The following is a 15,146-nucleotide window of genomic DNA, read 5'->3' on the forward strand; positions in this document are numbered from 1 at the left end:
GGTACAAACACTGTATATGTACGTAAGTGTATCCAAGCACACGCTTAAAAATCTTAATTTGCTATTTTAAAATAACATCATAGATGTTTTTCCTATTTTAATTAAAAAATATATATAAACTCAACTATAAATAACAAAGAACAACTGCATTATGTTTTGCCTATCTTCTAATCCTAAATTTCTTAGAAATCTGGAATGCTAAATTTGTTCAAAATACTAAATTTTAGAATTTTGAACTACAATGTTTAGAGATGATTTAATTATATGCAGTAGTACCTTCTTTTTCACTTTTGAGACCATTTCTTTGTCCTCTCTTCAAGAAATATTTCTCTGATTTCCTACCAGTGAAAATAGTGTTTTTTAACGTGCTAAACTCATTTTACAGCCCATTACTTTTTAAGGAAAACATCTATTCTGTTAAGCAAGATAAAACTCTAAGTCATGACTTCTCATCAGAAATAATTTAACAATTCATTTACCTGAGCATAGGCAAAGGAAGTTTTTGCATGTTTTTGGACATATGTCTGAGAAGAGCTGAAACATAATGCGACCAACTGAAATAAAACACATTAAAAAAAACAAAGGTAAGCAAGATGATTAAATAGGTCATTTAATCAAACTGAATCAACAAACTGAAAAGTCCATTTTTGTAATTTAATTTTTCAAAAGGCTTAACGGGAAAAAATTTAATGGAGCAACACCAACTAACAAGAATTCTACTCTATTTGTTAGTGCTAGAACTCATATGCAGCCTAAGTGGCTTCAGCCCGAAAACTGTAGGATTTCAGGTGTGTTGTAAAGGGGCTTCATATTATTAGATCCCTTTTAGTACAGTCTCCTATCTAAACACCATTAATCTGCTTTAAAATATTCTCAATAATAGTTGTCTAATCTATGCTTGAGCCCCTCTAGTGATGAGAGCACATCATCATAAGACACTCATTCTGGTCCATACTGTTAGAAGAAGGTTCTTCTGCCCTCTGGATCTAGCTTTCTACCTTTATGCAAGAACTACTTAGAACCAACTTCCTGAACTGCCATCTTGGTTATGGTTCCTAAAAAATACCAAAAACACACAAAACAGACAGAAAAAAAGAATTCAATACACAGGAAATGAGAAGGAACAAGCTTACAAATTTGATTTAATTATACCACAGGGAAGTGCTTCACAAACTATTTGGTCTCAGGACTTCTTCAAACTCTTAAAAATTATTGAGCTTTTACAATGTGGGTTATATCTATTGCTATTTACTATAGTATAAATTAAAACTCTGAAATTCTTAAAAGACAAGAATATAAAGCATACATTCCATCAGCTGTCAGAGTGGTGAGATCATTATGTATTGTATATCTGGAAAATGTGACTTGTGAATGAGAGCACAACAGGCAAATTGTATTACTACCAAAGTAGTTTTGCTTTACAGACCTGAAAGGTTCTCAAATAGAGTAAAAAATATTTTGATTTACAATCACTTTCCCGAGTAGTCCCCTTTCCTTTTTATTCTACAGTCTTTTCCATTATGAATGAACATTTTTATTTAATCAAAGGGACTTACAGAATAAATCAAAATTAACTGTGGACCAAATATTAAGTTGTCTTTAGCACAGATGCACACTGATTGGAATCACTCTGTACCACTAAGATTTGAATTTATTCCTGGCCATGTCAGTCAGTTTCTCGGAGGACAAAACAAAGCTACAAACTATCTCGTAATAGACACCCTTAAGGGATAAAAAGTGGGATTAATGGCATTACATAAGACTTTCTTGTGTCAACACTCTGCTTATCGCTTCAATGGAGCCAAATTTTAAAGCCATTTCAAAACGTTCTAGCTCATCTTTACATCTAAAAGAATGAAGAAAAAGATAGGGAATTCAAATTTTTTTAATGCATGTAATATCAGTAATAATACCACTCTTTGTATTTACATGGAAATATTTTGCTAGTGTAATAAAAATATTTTCAATCTTCATAAATCCCTGGGAAATAGCTGACTAGGTTGGTGACAAGTCACTTCAAAACCATCTAGCTTTGCGGACTAGAACACAGATTTTTGGAATCCCTGTAAGATAGTTACTTTCCAGGATAAAAGATATAATCAAAACATTCAAAAACTTAGCTTTTTCTTTTAGGACTATAGTAACTTCAACATCAAGTTTCTTTTTTTTCAAAACCTTTGATGCTTCCAAATGAAAGCCAGTAAAAGTTTCAAATGTTTCTAGTTCCTCCTTTACAGATGATTAAGAGCTATGAACCCTCGAGTGGTATAATACATATGAAAACAGTTAAATGTGATTACATTTCCAGGACTAATATTCAGAGAGAGGTAGCAAACGACAATGATGTTTCTAAAACACCACTCACCTCTAAATATCTTACCCTCTAACTTGATGAAGAAAAAAAAATTCTATTCACTTCTCAATCTCATGGGACAGGGTCTAAGTTAGAGCCGAAGTTTTGGTTCCTTTATGGCATTATGTTGTTAAGAGTAAATGAAAGGGGTGCCTGGGTGGCTCAGTCGGTTGAGTGTTCGACTCTTGGTTTTGGCTCAGGTCATGATCTCACAGGCCCCACTCTGATGGTGCAGAGCTTGCTTAGAATTCTCTCTCTCTCTCTCTCTCTCTCTCTCTCCGCCCCTCCCCTGCTCACTCTCTCTCTATCAAAATAAATAAATAAATTTAGGGGCACTTGGGTGGCTCAGCTGGTCAAGCATCCGACTTCAGCTCAGGTCATGATCTTGGGGTTCATGAGTTCGAGCCCCATGTCAGGCTCTGTGCTAACAGCTCAGAGCCTGGAGCCTGCTTCACGTTCTGTGTCTCCCTTTCTTTCTGCCCCTCTCCCACTCGTACTCTCTCTCTCTCAGAAATAAACATTAAAAAAAATATTTTTAATAAATAAATAAACTTAAAAAAAAAGAGTAAAAAAAAATAGAACAAAACCAAATTGTTTTGGGGGTGCCTAGCTGGTTCAGTCAGAGGAGCATATGACTCTTGATCTTGGGGTTGTGAGTTCAAGCTCCACACTGGGTATAGAAATTACTTAAAAATAAATACATAAACTTAAAACCAAACTGTTTTGGCTTCACTACCAGGGTGCCAGGTTAAAAACACTGCCAAACCCAGAAAAATAATTTAAAAATCCACAGAAAGAACAGATTAACCCAATCGGGCATACAAGACATGAGAAAGGCTATGGACATTCAGTCACACTGGCTGAGACTGCCTTCTTAGTTTAAAATGTCTGCATACGTGAGGCACCTGGGTGGCATAGTCAGTTAAGAATCTGACTCAATTTCTGCTCAGGTCATGATCTCACAGTTCAGGAGTTCGAGCCTCACGGTGAGCTCCATGCTGACAGTGCAGAGCCTGCTTGGGATTCTCTCTCTCCCTCTCTCTCTCTGCCCCTCCCCCAGTCTCTCTTTCTCTCAAAATAAATACATAAACTTAAAAAAATAAATACATAAACACTGGCTGGCTACAGGCAGGAAAGGCCAAGCAAGACACACCTAAGTCATGTTGTAATCCTGATGTGGCCACTAGATGGCAGCAATAAAATCAGCAAGTACTTGGAATATGAATATAACAAACCTCACCTTTCAATAATATCATTGTTTCTTGTTCTCAGAAACAGCTGCACTGGAATTACAGGTATAGTAGTGAAAAAGGAGACATATATCATAGACATGAAAGATACAGTAGTTGAAAAAGTGAGCACTGGTTGGGAAAAAATATTTAGCAGATGGTACACTGCACAAGGCAAAGAATATCACATATACAATTACAAGTAAGAGATGAGGATAAGAACAAAGGTATGAATGGGTCATAGGGGTTAGGCAGAGAGCAAAATCTAAGAGGAAATTAAAGAATGGATATACCACTTCAACAAAATCAGGCCATTTATCCATTTAACTGAGATCCTCCCCAGGTGTCAGGTGGTCCAATAGTACGTAGACACAGTGCCTGTTTGGGGGAGCTCTTGTCTTAGCTGGGAATGACAGATACAAATTCTTACACAATGGAGTGAGCCGTCAATAGTATGAACAAAATGCACTTATATCCACCCTACGCCTGACTGATGCATGTGAGGGCAGAGGGATAGGGACCAGGTCTGTTTACTCCCCACTCTATCCCCACTGATTTGTACAGAGTCTGGTACAAAATAAGTACACAATAAATACTTGAATAAAAACAATAAAAACACTTGAAACCAAAACTATTCAAAGACAGAACTTAACAAAATATAAATGAACAAACACCTAAATACACAGATAAAAAGTATTCATTACACCAGGAAAAGTTATTACAAGTGGAACGACATCAAGACATTGTTTAATAAAAGCTATCTTCAGAGATATAAAGGAAAAGACTTCTTCTAGCATTCAGGCAGTAGAATCATGTCACCTACAGGGAAAATAAATTAGGCTGACTGCAGACACTTTACTTTAGAAACTGGAGACAACAGAACACTGCCTACCATCTTACACAGACTAATAGGTTGTGAACACAGAATTCTATACATAGCAAAGGAAATACAATAATTAGATTTCATCCTGAAAAATCTATTTGAAATATAAGCCTAAGATAGGACTCAAAGAACAAATGAGAAAACGTTAGTGGGAAAAGAGTGATACTGAGCACTAAATCCATTACAACACAGAATTAAACCTAAACAACTATGGTAGGTATGGTTACAAAATAAAATATAAATGTTTCAGCTATTGGGAAACAAAGTAGGTGTTGGTAAAAATTTCTTTTGGCTATTTTTAGGAACCTTCTAAAAATATTTTCTTTTGAATAGGTAATGTTTTTCATGATTCAAAAATCCAACAGTGGAAAAAACACAAAGAATGAGAAGTCTTATTTGTACTTCTGTCAACAGGTAATCACTTTCATTAATACCACGTGTGTGCTTCCAGTGTCTCTTCAAACACACAGGCAAATAGTGATATATTCTATTTTTCTTGTTTTACAAAGCAGCGTAACTGCTGAAAGTAGTAATCTTAAAAGTTCTCACAAGAAAAAAAACTTAACTCTGTGTGGTGATGGATATTAACAAGACTTCCTACAGTGATCATTTCACAATACATACATATATCTAATCATTATGCGTATACCTGAAACTAAGATGTTAGATATCAATTTTTTTTAAGTTTACTTATTTTGTGAGAGAAACAGAGAGCAAGCACACATGGGAGAGGCAGACAGAGAGGGAGAGACATGGGAGAGGCAGACAGAGGGAGACAGAGAATCCCAAGCAGGTTCCACACTGTCAGCACAGAGCCTGATGCGGGGCTTGAACCTATGAACTGTGACATCATGACCTGAGCCCAAATCAAGAGTTGGATGCTTAACCAACTCAGTAACCCAGGCGCCCCTATATGTCAATTATATCTCAATTTTAACATGAATAAAAATGAGCAATTCCTTGGTTAAAAAAAATAGGTAGCATGTTATGCATACTGTGCTATACTCTACTCACTTAATGAATATACCATGAAGATATATTAAACATTTTTCAAGTTACTATGGAGGAGCAATCCACAGTAAAAAGCTATAAACAAAGAAAAGGAAATAGCATGAAAACATAAGATTTCAGATAAAACCAAAAAGCTCTCTAATTTTTTAGGCACATGGAGCTTTTTTCATGACAGGTCAACTAACACCCAGCTAAAAATATCCTGCAGATAGTACCAGCAAAAACTCAAGAGAATTTATTGGCTTGTGTAGTTAGTTGACAAGGATATGGGCTGAGATCAGAGAACCAAAGAACTGTAGGAACCAGGATGTCAGGGAATGAGGCCAGGGAATGGCAGAGTTGCCAGGTTTCAAAAGGCCAAAAATACTGAATACCACCTCTTTGTCCTGTTCAATGCACACAGCCCTAAATGTTTTCACTAATGATTAGATACATTACTCACTCAAACGAAGAAAGAAAAGCAATAAACAAACCTAACAAAGATTTTAATAAAAGTATAAGAAAAAATTAATAAATTAGAAAATAAAAATATTAGACATGGGGCACCCGGGTGGCTCAGTTGGTTAGACATCTGACTTCAGCTCAGGTCATGATCTCACAGTCCATCGGTTCGAGCCCCGCGTCAGGCTCTGTGCTGACAGCTCAGAGCCTGGAGCCTGTTTCAGATTCTGTGTCTCCCTCTCGCTCTCTGCCCCTCCCCCACTATGCTCTGTCTCTCTCAAAAATAAACAAACATTGGGAATGAAAGCTGGTGCAGCCACTCTGGGAAACAGTATGGAGGTTCCTCACAAAACTAAAAATAGAACTACCCTATGACCCAGCAATTGCACTACTAGGCATTTATCCACGGGATACAGGTGTGCTGTTTTGAAGGGACACAGGCACCCCCATGTTTATAGCAGCACTATCCACAATAGCCAAAGTATGGAAAGAGCCCAAATGTCCACTGATGGATGAATGGATAAAGATGTGGTATATATATATACAATGGAGTATTACTCGGCAATCAAAGAGAATGAAATCTTGCCATTTGCAACTATGTGGATGGAACTGGAGGGTATTATGCTAAGCGAAATTAGAGAAAGACAAAAATCATATAACAAAAGTCATATGAAGACTTTAAGAGACAAAACAGATGAACTTAAGGGAAGGGAAACAAAAATAATATAAAAACAGGGAGGGCGACAAAACAGAAGAGACTCATAAATATGGAGAACAAACTGAGGGTTACTGGAGGGGTTGTGGGAGGGGGGGATGGGCTAAATGGGTAAGGGGCACTAAGGAATCTACTCCTGAAATCATTGTTGCACTATATGCTAACTAATTTGGATGTAAATTTTAAAAAAATAAAAAAATAATAAAATAAAATAAAATAAAATAAAATAAAATAAAATAAAATAAAGTAAAATAAAAAACTAAGTGGCCCATTGGGAAGACTGGGTGGCTCGGTCCAAAAAAAAAAAAAAAAAAGTGTGTATGTGTCTGTTTATATACAAAACTGATATTAAAATAATGTTAAATGCAGGTATTAAATCATATTGGTTATATTTTCTTCTATAAATAATTGTTTCTTGCATTTTAAGAATGAATAAATTTTAGATCAAAATAAATTAAGTCATTTAATTTATATGTTCACTTTTTCTTTTGCAGAGAGGGTTATTTTATACTCTGTAAATAAATAAACATACATCAATGTTTTCCTCATTAAAAAAAATAAACAAACATTAAAAAAAATATTAGACTTGATAAATTCCAAAGCTGGCTCTTTTGGAGGAAAAATAAAAAGGGACACTAAATTGTAGGAAAAAATTGTAAGAAGGTATGGATTACAACTCCATGCTGATGGAGACTAAAAAACAGAGCCAAGAAAGAAACAAAATGCTGGTAAGTATACATCCAAAAGAGTGCTGTTAAATAACTCTTGAGATTAAAATGTAATGCCATCTCAACTGTTTCAGAGCACAGCAAAAGATGAAAAGCTTAACAAACTTTATGAAGCAAATTAAATTGATACCAAAGTCTGAGAAAGATGACATAAACAAACTTGAAAACTCTCTATATATCAATCTCATTTTTTAAAAGGTACTATCCTGAAACAGAAACCAAAAGAGCATTTGATGAAGGTAAAAAAAAAAAAAAAAAAGTGGGGAGGGGAGAATAAATGTGAGAGAGAGCAAGTGAGCACGAGCACAGGACAGGAACAGAGGGAGAAAGACTCTTTAGCAGGCTCCACACTCAGCATGGAGCTCGATGGGGGCTCGATCCCACGACCCTAGGATCGTGACCTAAAATCAAGAGTCGGATGTTCAACAGACTGGGCCACCCAGGCACCCTGAACATTCATCCCTTAACATAAGCACAAAAATTCTCAGACACCCTTCAAATCAAGAGACAGCATTATGTTTAGTGGTGGGACATTAGGACAGCACTAATGTCATTAAAGTAAGGGACAAGTCAAAAGTGCTTGTTTGGACTTCAAGCTGTATTACAAAGCTATGATCATCAAGACAGTATGGTGTTGGCAGAAAAACAGGCACTCCGATCAGTGGAACCCAGAAATGGACCCACAGACATATGGCCAACTAATCTTTGACAAAGCAGGGAAGAATATCCAATGGAATAAAGACAGTCTCTTCAGCAAGTGGTGCTGGGAAAACTGGACAGTGACATGCAGAAAAATGAACCTGGACCACTTTCTTACACCATACACAAAAATAAACTCAAAATGGATGAAGGACCTAAATGTAAGACGGGAAACCATCAAAACCCTCGAGGAGAAAGCAGGCAAAAACCTCTTTGATCTTGGCCGCAACAACTTCTTAACACGTCTCCAGAGGCAAGGGAAACAAAAGCAAAAATGAACTATTGGGACCTCATCAAAATAAAAAGCTTCTGCACAGCAAAGGAAACAATCAGCAAAACTAAGAGGCAATCGATGGAATGGGAAAAGATACTCACAAACGACATATCAGATAAAGGGTTAGTATCCAAAGTCTATAAAGAACCTATCAAAAACTCAACACACAAAAAACAAATAATCCAGTGAAGAAATGAGCTAAAGACACGAAAAATACTTCTCCAAAGTAGACGCCCAGATGGCCAACAGACACATGAAACGATGCTCAACATCACTCATCATCAGGGAAATACAAATCAAAACCACAATGAGATACCACCTCACACCCGTCAGAATGGCTAACATTAACAACTCAGGCAACAACAGATGTTGGCGAGGATGTGGAGAAAGAGGATCTCTTTTGCACTGTTGGTGGCAATGGAAACTGGTGCAGCTACTCTGGAAAACAGTATGGAGGTTCCTCGAAAAACTAAAAATAGAACTACCCTATGACCCAGCAATTGCACTATTAGGCATTTATCCTCGGGATACAGGTGTGCTGTTTTGAAGGGACACATGCACCCCAATGTTTCTAGCAGCACTATCAACAATAGCCAAAGTATGGAAAGAGCCCAAATGTCCACTGATGGATGAATGGATAAAGAAGATGTGGTATATATATACAATGGAGTATTACTCGGCAATCAAAAAGAATGAAATCTTGCCATTTGCAACTATGTGGATGGAACTGGAGGGTATTATGCTAAGCGAAATTAGTCAGAGAAAGACAAATATTGCATAACTTCACTCATATGAGGACTTTAAGAGATAAAACAGATGAACATAAGGGAAGGGAAACAAAAATAATATAAAAACAGGGAGGGGGACAAAACAGAAGAGACTCATAAATACAGAGAACAGACTGAGGGTGGCTGGAGGGGTTGTGGGAGGGGGGATGGGCTGAATGGGGAAGGGGCATTAAGGAATCTACTCCTGAAATCATTGTTTTACTATATGCTAACTAATTTGGATACAAATTTTAAAAAATAAAAAATTAAATTAAATTAAAAAGGTGCTTGTTATCATCACTATTGTTTAATGCTGTTCTAGAAATTCTAGGCCATGCAGTAGACAAGAGAACCATATGAGAAGTATACATATCAAAAAGAGCAAATTCATCATTATTTGAAAGACATAGCTGTACATCTAGAAAACCTAAAAGAACCAACTGAAATATTAATGGAGACACTGAAATTGTTAATATTTTTTATGATCAGTAAGAACTAGTAAAAAAGATAACAATTAAAATCATATTCACGACACCAACAAAAAACATTCTAGCTACTTAGCCGTAAGAGTGTAGGACCTATAAAAACTACAAACCTCTGAGAAGCATAAAGGCAATCTGAATAAAAGGAGACGTAACTTATTCTTAGACAGGAAAACTCAAAATTGCAAATGTGTCCAATTTTCCCTAAAGTAAAATATAGTCATTTAATTGCAACCCCCCCAAAGTATTAAGATTTCTGGAGATATTTAACAAAATTATCTGAAGGTTATCTGAATGAACACACAATGCCCTTCTCCCCATCAACTTTTTATTGAAAAAAAATTTTAAATCTATAAAGATGCTTTGCCATGTTAACTTTACTCCTACCACTCTACACATAATTTTCTTCTGGTTCAAACTGAAAATTATAGATGTTGTAATGCTTCATCCTAATTACTTTACTATATACTCCCAAAGAACAAAGATATTCTGTACTTTACCCCAATACCATTGTCACAACATGTTAACAGTGATTAACACCACAGTCTAATAATAGTCAATATTCATATTTACCCAACTGGTTCCACAATGCCCTTTATACTTCTTTTTTAAATCTGGGAGTCTAACCAAAGATTATGCATTGATTTGGTTGTCATGCTTTGGTCTCTTTTAATCTAAAACATCCCCCCTCTCCCCCCTTTTTTTGCATCCCATCAGGAAGCACATGTCAGTCTGACCCATTACTGGTAATGCTGAAGTATTATATTAGCCAATCTCTCAGCTGTAAATGTACTTCCCCCCATTTTTAAATTAATAAGTGGAATGATATTTTGAAACTTATGTGTATACTATGTTCTATAACAACTTTTCACCCAATAGTTTGGCCACTAATGATCCTCTTCCGCACCAATCATACTGAGGGTTGCAAAACGTTTCTTCTAATCCCATCATTTCATTTGTATTTACCCAGCATGAATTCTTCTGTTAAGAGCTTCACCCATCCACCCAATGTCAAGAGTGACAGAGTAACAAGACAAAGCCTGAGTCCCTGACATCATCAGCCTTGATCTGCTGACTGGTTGGGAGCTGTGTAAGAGAAAATTTGTCTTAAATCTAAGTCACTGTTATTTATCAGCCTTTACGTTTAGCAATCATTGCCATCATATACTCTAACAAATACAGATACTTCCATATGATAGTAAACTATATAACCACTACAAGTGATTACATAAAGCTTGATTTATTGAAGTGGAAAAAAGTTGAGAACATGCTGTTGAACAGAAAAAGGCAGGGCCAGAATAGAATGGAGCTTATACCATTTTAAAAAATTGTGTATGGGGGCGCCTGAGCGTCCGACTTTGGCTCAAGTCATGATCTCACAGCTCGTGAGTTTGAGCCCCACGTCAGGCTCTGTGCTGACAGCTCGGAGCCTGGAGACTGCTTCGGATTCTGTGGCTCCCTCTCTCTCTGCCCCAACCCACTCACATTCTGTCTCTGTCTCTCTCAAAAATAAATAAACATTAAAAAAAATTAAAAATTATGTATGAAGCATTATACAGAATTAAGAGGTTCAGAAAAGGTTAGTTGTGATTATTATCTCTGCATGGCAGGATTTTAAGACAGGTTTAACTTTTTAAATATTATTGGTGTTTTTATAATGAGCATGCACTATTTTTACTAACAGAAAAAACAATGAAGCCCTTTTCAGCTTAAAATGTGCCAAACATATGCAATAAGAGTTCAGGTCACACGGTTTAGAACTTGTGAATTAACTTTACTGATTGTAATATTCCTTTCTTTCCCTAATGTGTCATTCTTAAACACTGGCAATCTCTATCTTAAATCTTACATGTTTAGAAAATCATCTTCAGGGGCGCCTGGGTGGCGCAGTCGGTTAAGTGTCCGGCTTCAGCCAGGTCACGATCTTGCGGCCCGTGAGTTCGAGCCCCGCGTCAGGCTCTGGGCTGATGGCTCAGAGCCTGGAGCCTGTTTCTGATTCTGTGTCTCCCTCTCTCTCTGCCCCTCCCCCATTCATGCTCTGTCTCTCTCTGTCCCAAAAATAAATAAACGTTGAAAAAAAAAATTAAAAAAAAAAAAAAAAAAAAAAAAAGAAAATCATCTTCAGGGTGAGAGGGAGGGGAAAGTGGGTGATGGGCACTGAGAGGGCACCTGTTGGGATGAGCACTGGGTGTTGTATGGAAACCAATTTGACAATAAATTTCATATTAAAATAATTAAACAAAAATAAAAATAAAAAATAAACAATCATCTTCAAATTGGTGGTTAGGAATATGGAAAATATTTTCTAACAGAAACAATGTTGTAAGTGGCGATTAAGTTCTGAAGACAGCCAAGAAAGCCTACCTGATCCATGATACTGATGCAATCAAGCAAATAACTAACAGTATTAGCTAAAATTCTAGAAAGGGAGGAAAAGGTAAAAGGAGTTTTTCATTCCTTCCAGTATACAATGACAATGGAAGATACAGTTGGGAAATACTTTTGTTATTTTGTTTAAGAATTCCCTACTGCCATATCTATCTTCCTTCCTATCTTAGGTGCTCCACTCCCCAGCCAACAAATATCCTAATGCTGCCCTACTCAGCACTATCCTCAAATCTAATCTGCTCTTCCTTCCAGCAACTTCCTAATACTAAACCCTAGGTTTTACACAGAAGCCATGGTATAGTGGGCAAGAAAGAAAACCCAGGCTAGAGCCCTGGCTTTCACAGTTACTAGCTATAGGATCTTGGTTGGATCAATTAGCCCCTCTGAGACACTCCTCATCTCTAAAATGGGTATAAATCTTACATCATAATGCTGTATGGACTAAGACACCTTAAGAATATATGGTATTATTATCATAGCCAAGATTATTACCCTGTTTTCAAACACAGTTGGCTATTAATAATGTAACTTACCAAAGGCCACCTGCATAGAAAAGAGCAAAGCCAGAACCAGAGCCTGGTCTTCTGAGTCCTCGTCCAATGCTCTTTCCAATACATATACTCAGCTGTCTTCCCTGGCTGTAACATCACCGACTTCCCCTTGCCCCAGACAACTCCCAGAGTGGCTCTCTCATCAAATAATTTAGAAGAAAGCAGTCTTGGGGCACTTGGGAGGCTCAGTCGGTTAAACATCTGACTCTTGACTTCGGCTCAGGTCATAATCTCACGGTTCATTAGACAGTGCCCTGAGTTGGTTCTGCACTGACAGCTCACGGCCTGCTTGAGATTCTCTCTCTGCCCCTCCCCCACTCACATGTGCTCCCTCTCTCAAAATAAATAAACAAGCATTATAAAAAAGAAGAAGAAAGCAGTCTTGCTGCATAAGTTCAGGTTATGTATAAAAACAAACCTTCCCAGAGATGATAGCATTCTTAAACAGGGGATGCTTATGTACCCAGAACTGCAGTTGGTATGGAAAGGTCATATGGAAACTTTCAGGCTCTCTGGGAAAGGTAACTGTTTTGGGGCAGAAGCTACATACCATCAGTTTATTTCTGCTTTTCATAGTCTCCTTCTTCGACTCCCGGAACTAGACTTCTAAAAAAACATTAAGTTTTTCCGGTGGTGACAACAGCTAGGTAAGACCAGGGAGGCAGAGACAAGAGCAGCAGCTATAGTGGTTCGCGCTGTCTGGGTCATTTCCAAACTACCAGTGTCACTGCAGTTCTGTGATGAAAATGTCAGGGTCTTCATATTAATCTACATTACCTATAAGGATCCCTTCCTAGAGCTTAATTTAGAAACGTTAACTCTTACCTTTCCCCGTTCATGTGGGGTACCCAACCTGAATAGAGGGAATCTACCCTTTTTAGCCCCTCTACTCACACATGACTTAAGAATCAAGCTTCGGGGCGCCTGCATGGCTCAGTCGGTTGAGTGTCCGACTCCAGCTCAGGTCATGATCTCACGGTTGGGTTTGTAAGTTCGAGCCCCAGGTCAGGCTCTGTGTTGACAGCTCAGAGGCTGGAGCCTGCTTCGGATTCTGTGTCTCCCTCTCTCTTTGCCCCTCTCTTGCTCACACTCTGTCTCTCAAAAATAAACAAACATTTTTTAAAAATTAAAAAAAAAAAAAAAGAATCAGCTTCAATGATTTGTACAAGTCTATAAGGACTGGAAACAGAAATTCAAGATCTCACTATATAGCACTCTACTTAAGACATAGTTCCCTAAAGCACAATGAAACTACAATAGGGTTCTACCTGTGGCAAGGCTTACATAGTAAGGCATTCACAGTAGAGCACAGCAATTTTTGAGATAACTTTGAAAGCATTATCTCAATTCTAGATAATTCTGTTACCTAAGTCTTCTCCTTTTTAGCCTGAGCTTTCTTTCGGCTATCTAAAGAAATCTTTTTAGTTTCCATCTGCTTTTATTCCCAGTAGGATAACTGTTTACTGAACACCTGACCATCTGTGTTAAGTGCTATGTTCTATCAAGGATTCAGGCTGAAAGATATATATTCTGGAAAGCTTTTAAGACTTTATGTAAATGATGTGCAAATCATAACTGTAAAGAATTGTACTGGACAGCTGGTTCATACCACTAATGTCAGAATTCCCTTTGCAACAACACTGACACATGAAAACCAACAAAGGTAGAAAAACAACAGAAAAGTACAGGAATTCAATGGGGAGATAGGAGGTGGGAGTTAGACAAGAAACAGCCATCTTATGTTAAAAGTAGAAAAGGGAAAAAAAAAAGTTAGTATATTTCACTTGGGATTTCTGAGGCAGAGAAAGGGGAGGGAAAGGAAGGTGCGAAGAAGTCAACTTACTCCTCTCAAAGTCCCCATGAAAACTCTTATGTGTCTGCCTTCAAAACCATCCAGTCAGGCCTGGATTGGGATTCTCCAGGCCAAATTTCTTAAAAAAATAAATAAATAAAAAATAAACAAACCACACCAAACCCTCTTGCTTACAGAAACCTGAAACAAGCCTTTTCACTACAACGTGAACAAAAAGGCTTAATCTACAAAGATCTGTCTAAACAATACCTCAATATGAAAGCTGTACTTAACTCAGTGCACATGCTCATATTCATGCATGTTATAATTAAAGCAACATAAAAATAGTTATGTCACTGTGCTAGATGCAGATTAAGAGTCTGCTCTGCAAATAACACGACAGAATTTAAAGAAACACTGCATTATCAATAATCGTATATAAAAACAACTGTTTCTATGGGAAAATGAGAGTTGGGGGACAAAGGAATGTGGGGTTGCAGGAAGAATGATTTTTTTTTGTTAGAGGAGTATCACTAACAAAGGCATGCTTTTAGCTATAAGGGTTTATTATAAAACTTAAACATCACTGTGGAAATCCTACAATTGATCACACCTCACTCTCCCCCTTCTCCTAGCACTATCATTAACATAACTCTTCTTGTGGTCTTTCAGATTAGTCAGGACGGACAAGAATAACTTAGAAGAGCAGTGCTGCCCAACTGCCCTTGCCTCAACACAACTAGCGCCTCACCTTGTTATCTGATCGTTATAAACAAACAGTAGCCTGTGTTCTATTAAAACTAATTAAAACTATGTTCCATAATTAACCAATG

At 37.2% G+C, this 15,146-nt stretch overlaps 1 protein-coding gene across 6 annotated transcripts in view; it reads right to left on the minus strand.

Annotated features, from left to right (window-relative positions):
• Positions 1-15,146, minus strand: part of NKTR (natural killer cell triggering receptor) — a 62,274-nt gene that overhangs the window by 33,634 nt on the left and 13,494 nt on the right. For all 6 annotated transcript variants that reach the window (XM_045436987.1, XM_045436985.1, XM_045436984.1 and 3 more), the window contains exon 3: positions 480-554. In XM_045436987.1, the coding sequence (XP_045292943.1) occupies positions 480-554 (75 nt within the window). The remainder of the gene's footprint in view (positions 1-479; positions 555-15,146) is intronic.

The sequence above is a fragment of the Leopardus geoffroyi genome, chromosome C2, assembly GCF_018350155.1.
Source record: "Leopardus geoffroyi isolate Oge1 chromosome C2, O.geoffroyi_Oge1_pat1.0, whole genome shotgun sequence".
Taxonomy (NCBI): Eukaryota; Metazoa; Chordata; class Mammalia; order Carnivora; family Felidae; genus Leopardus; species Leopardus geoffroyi.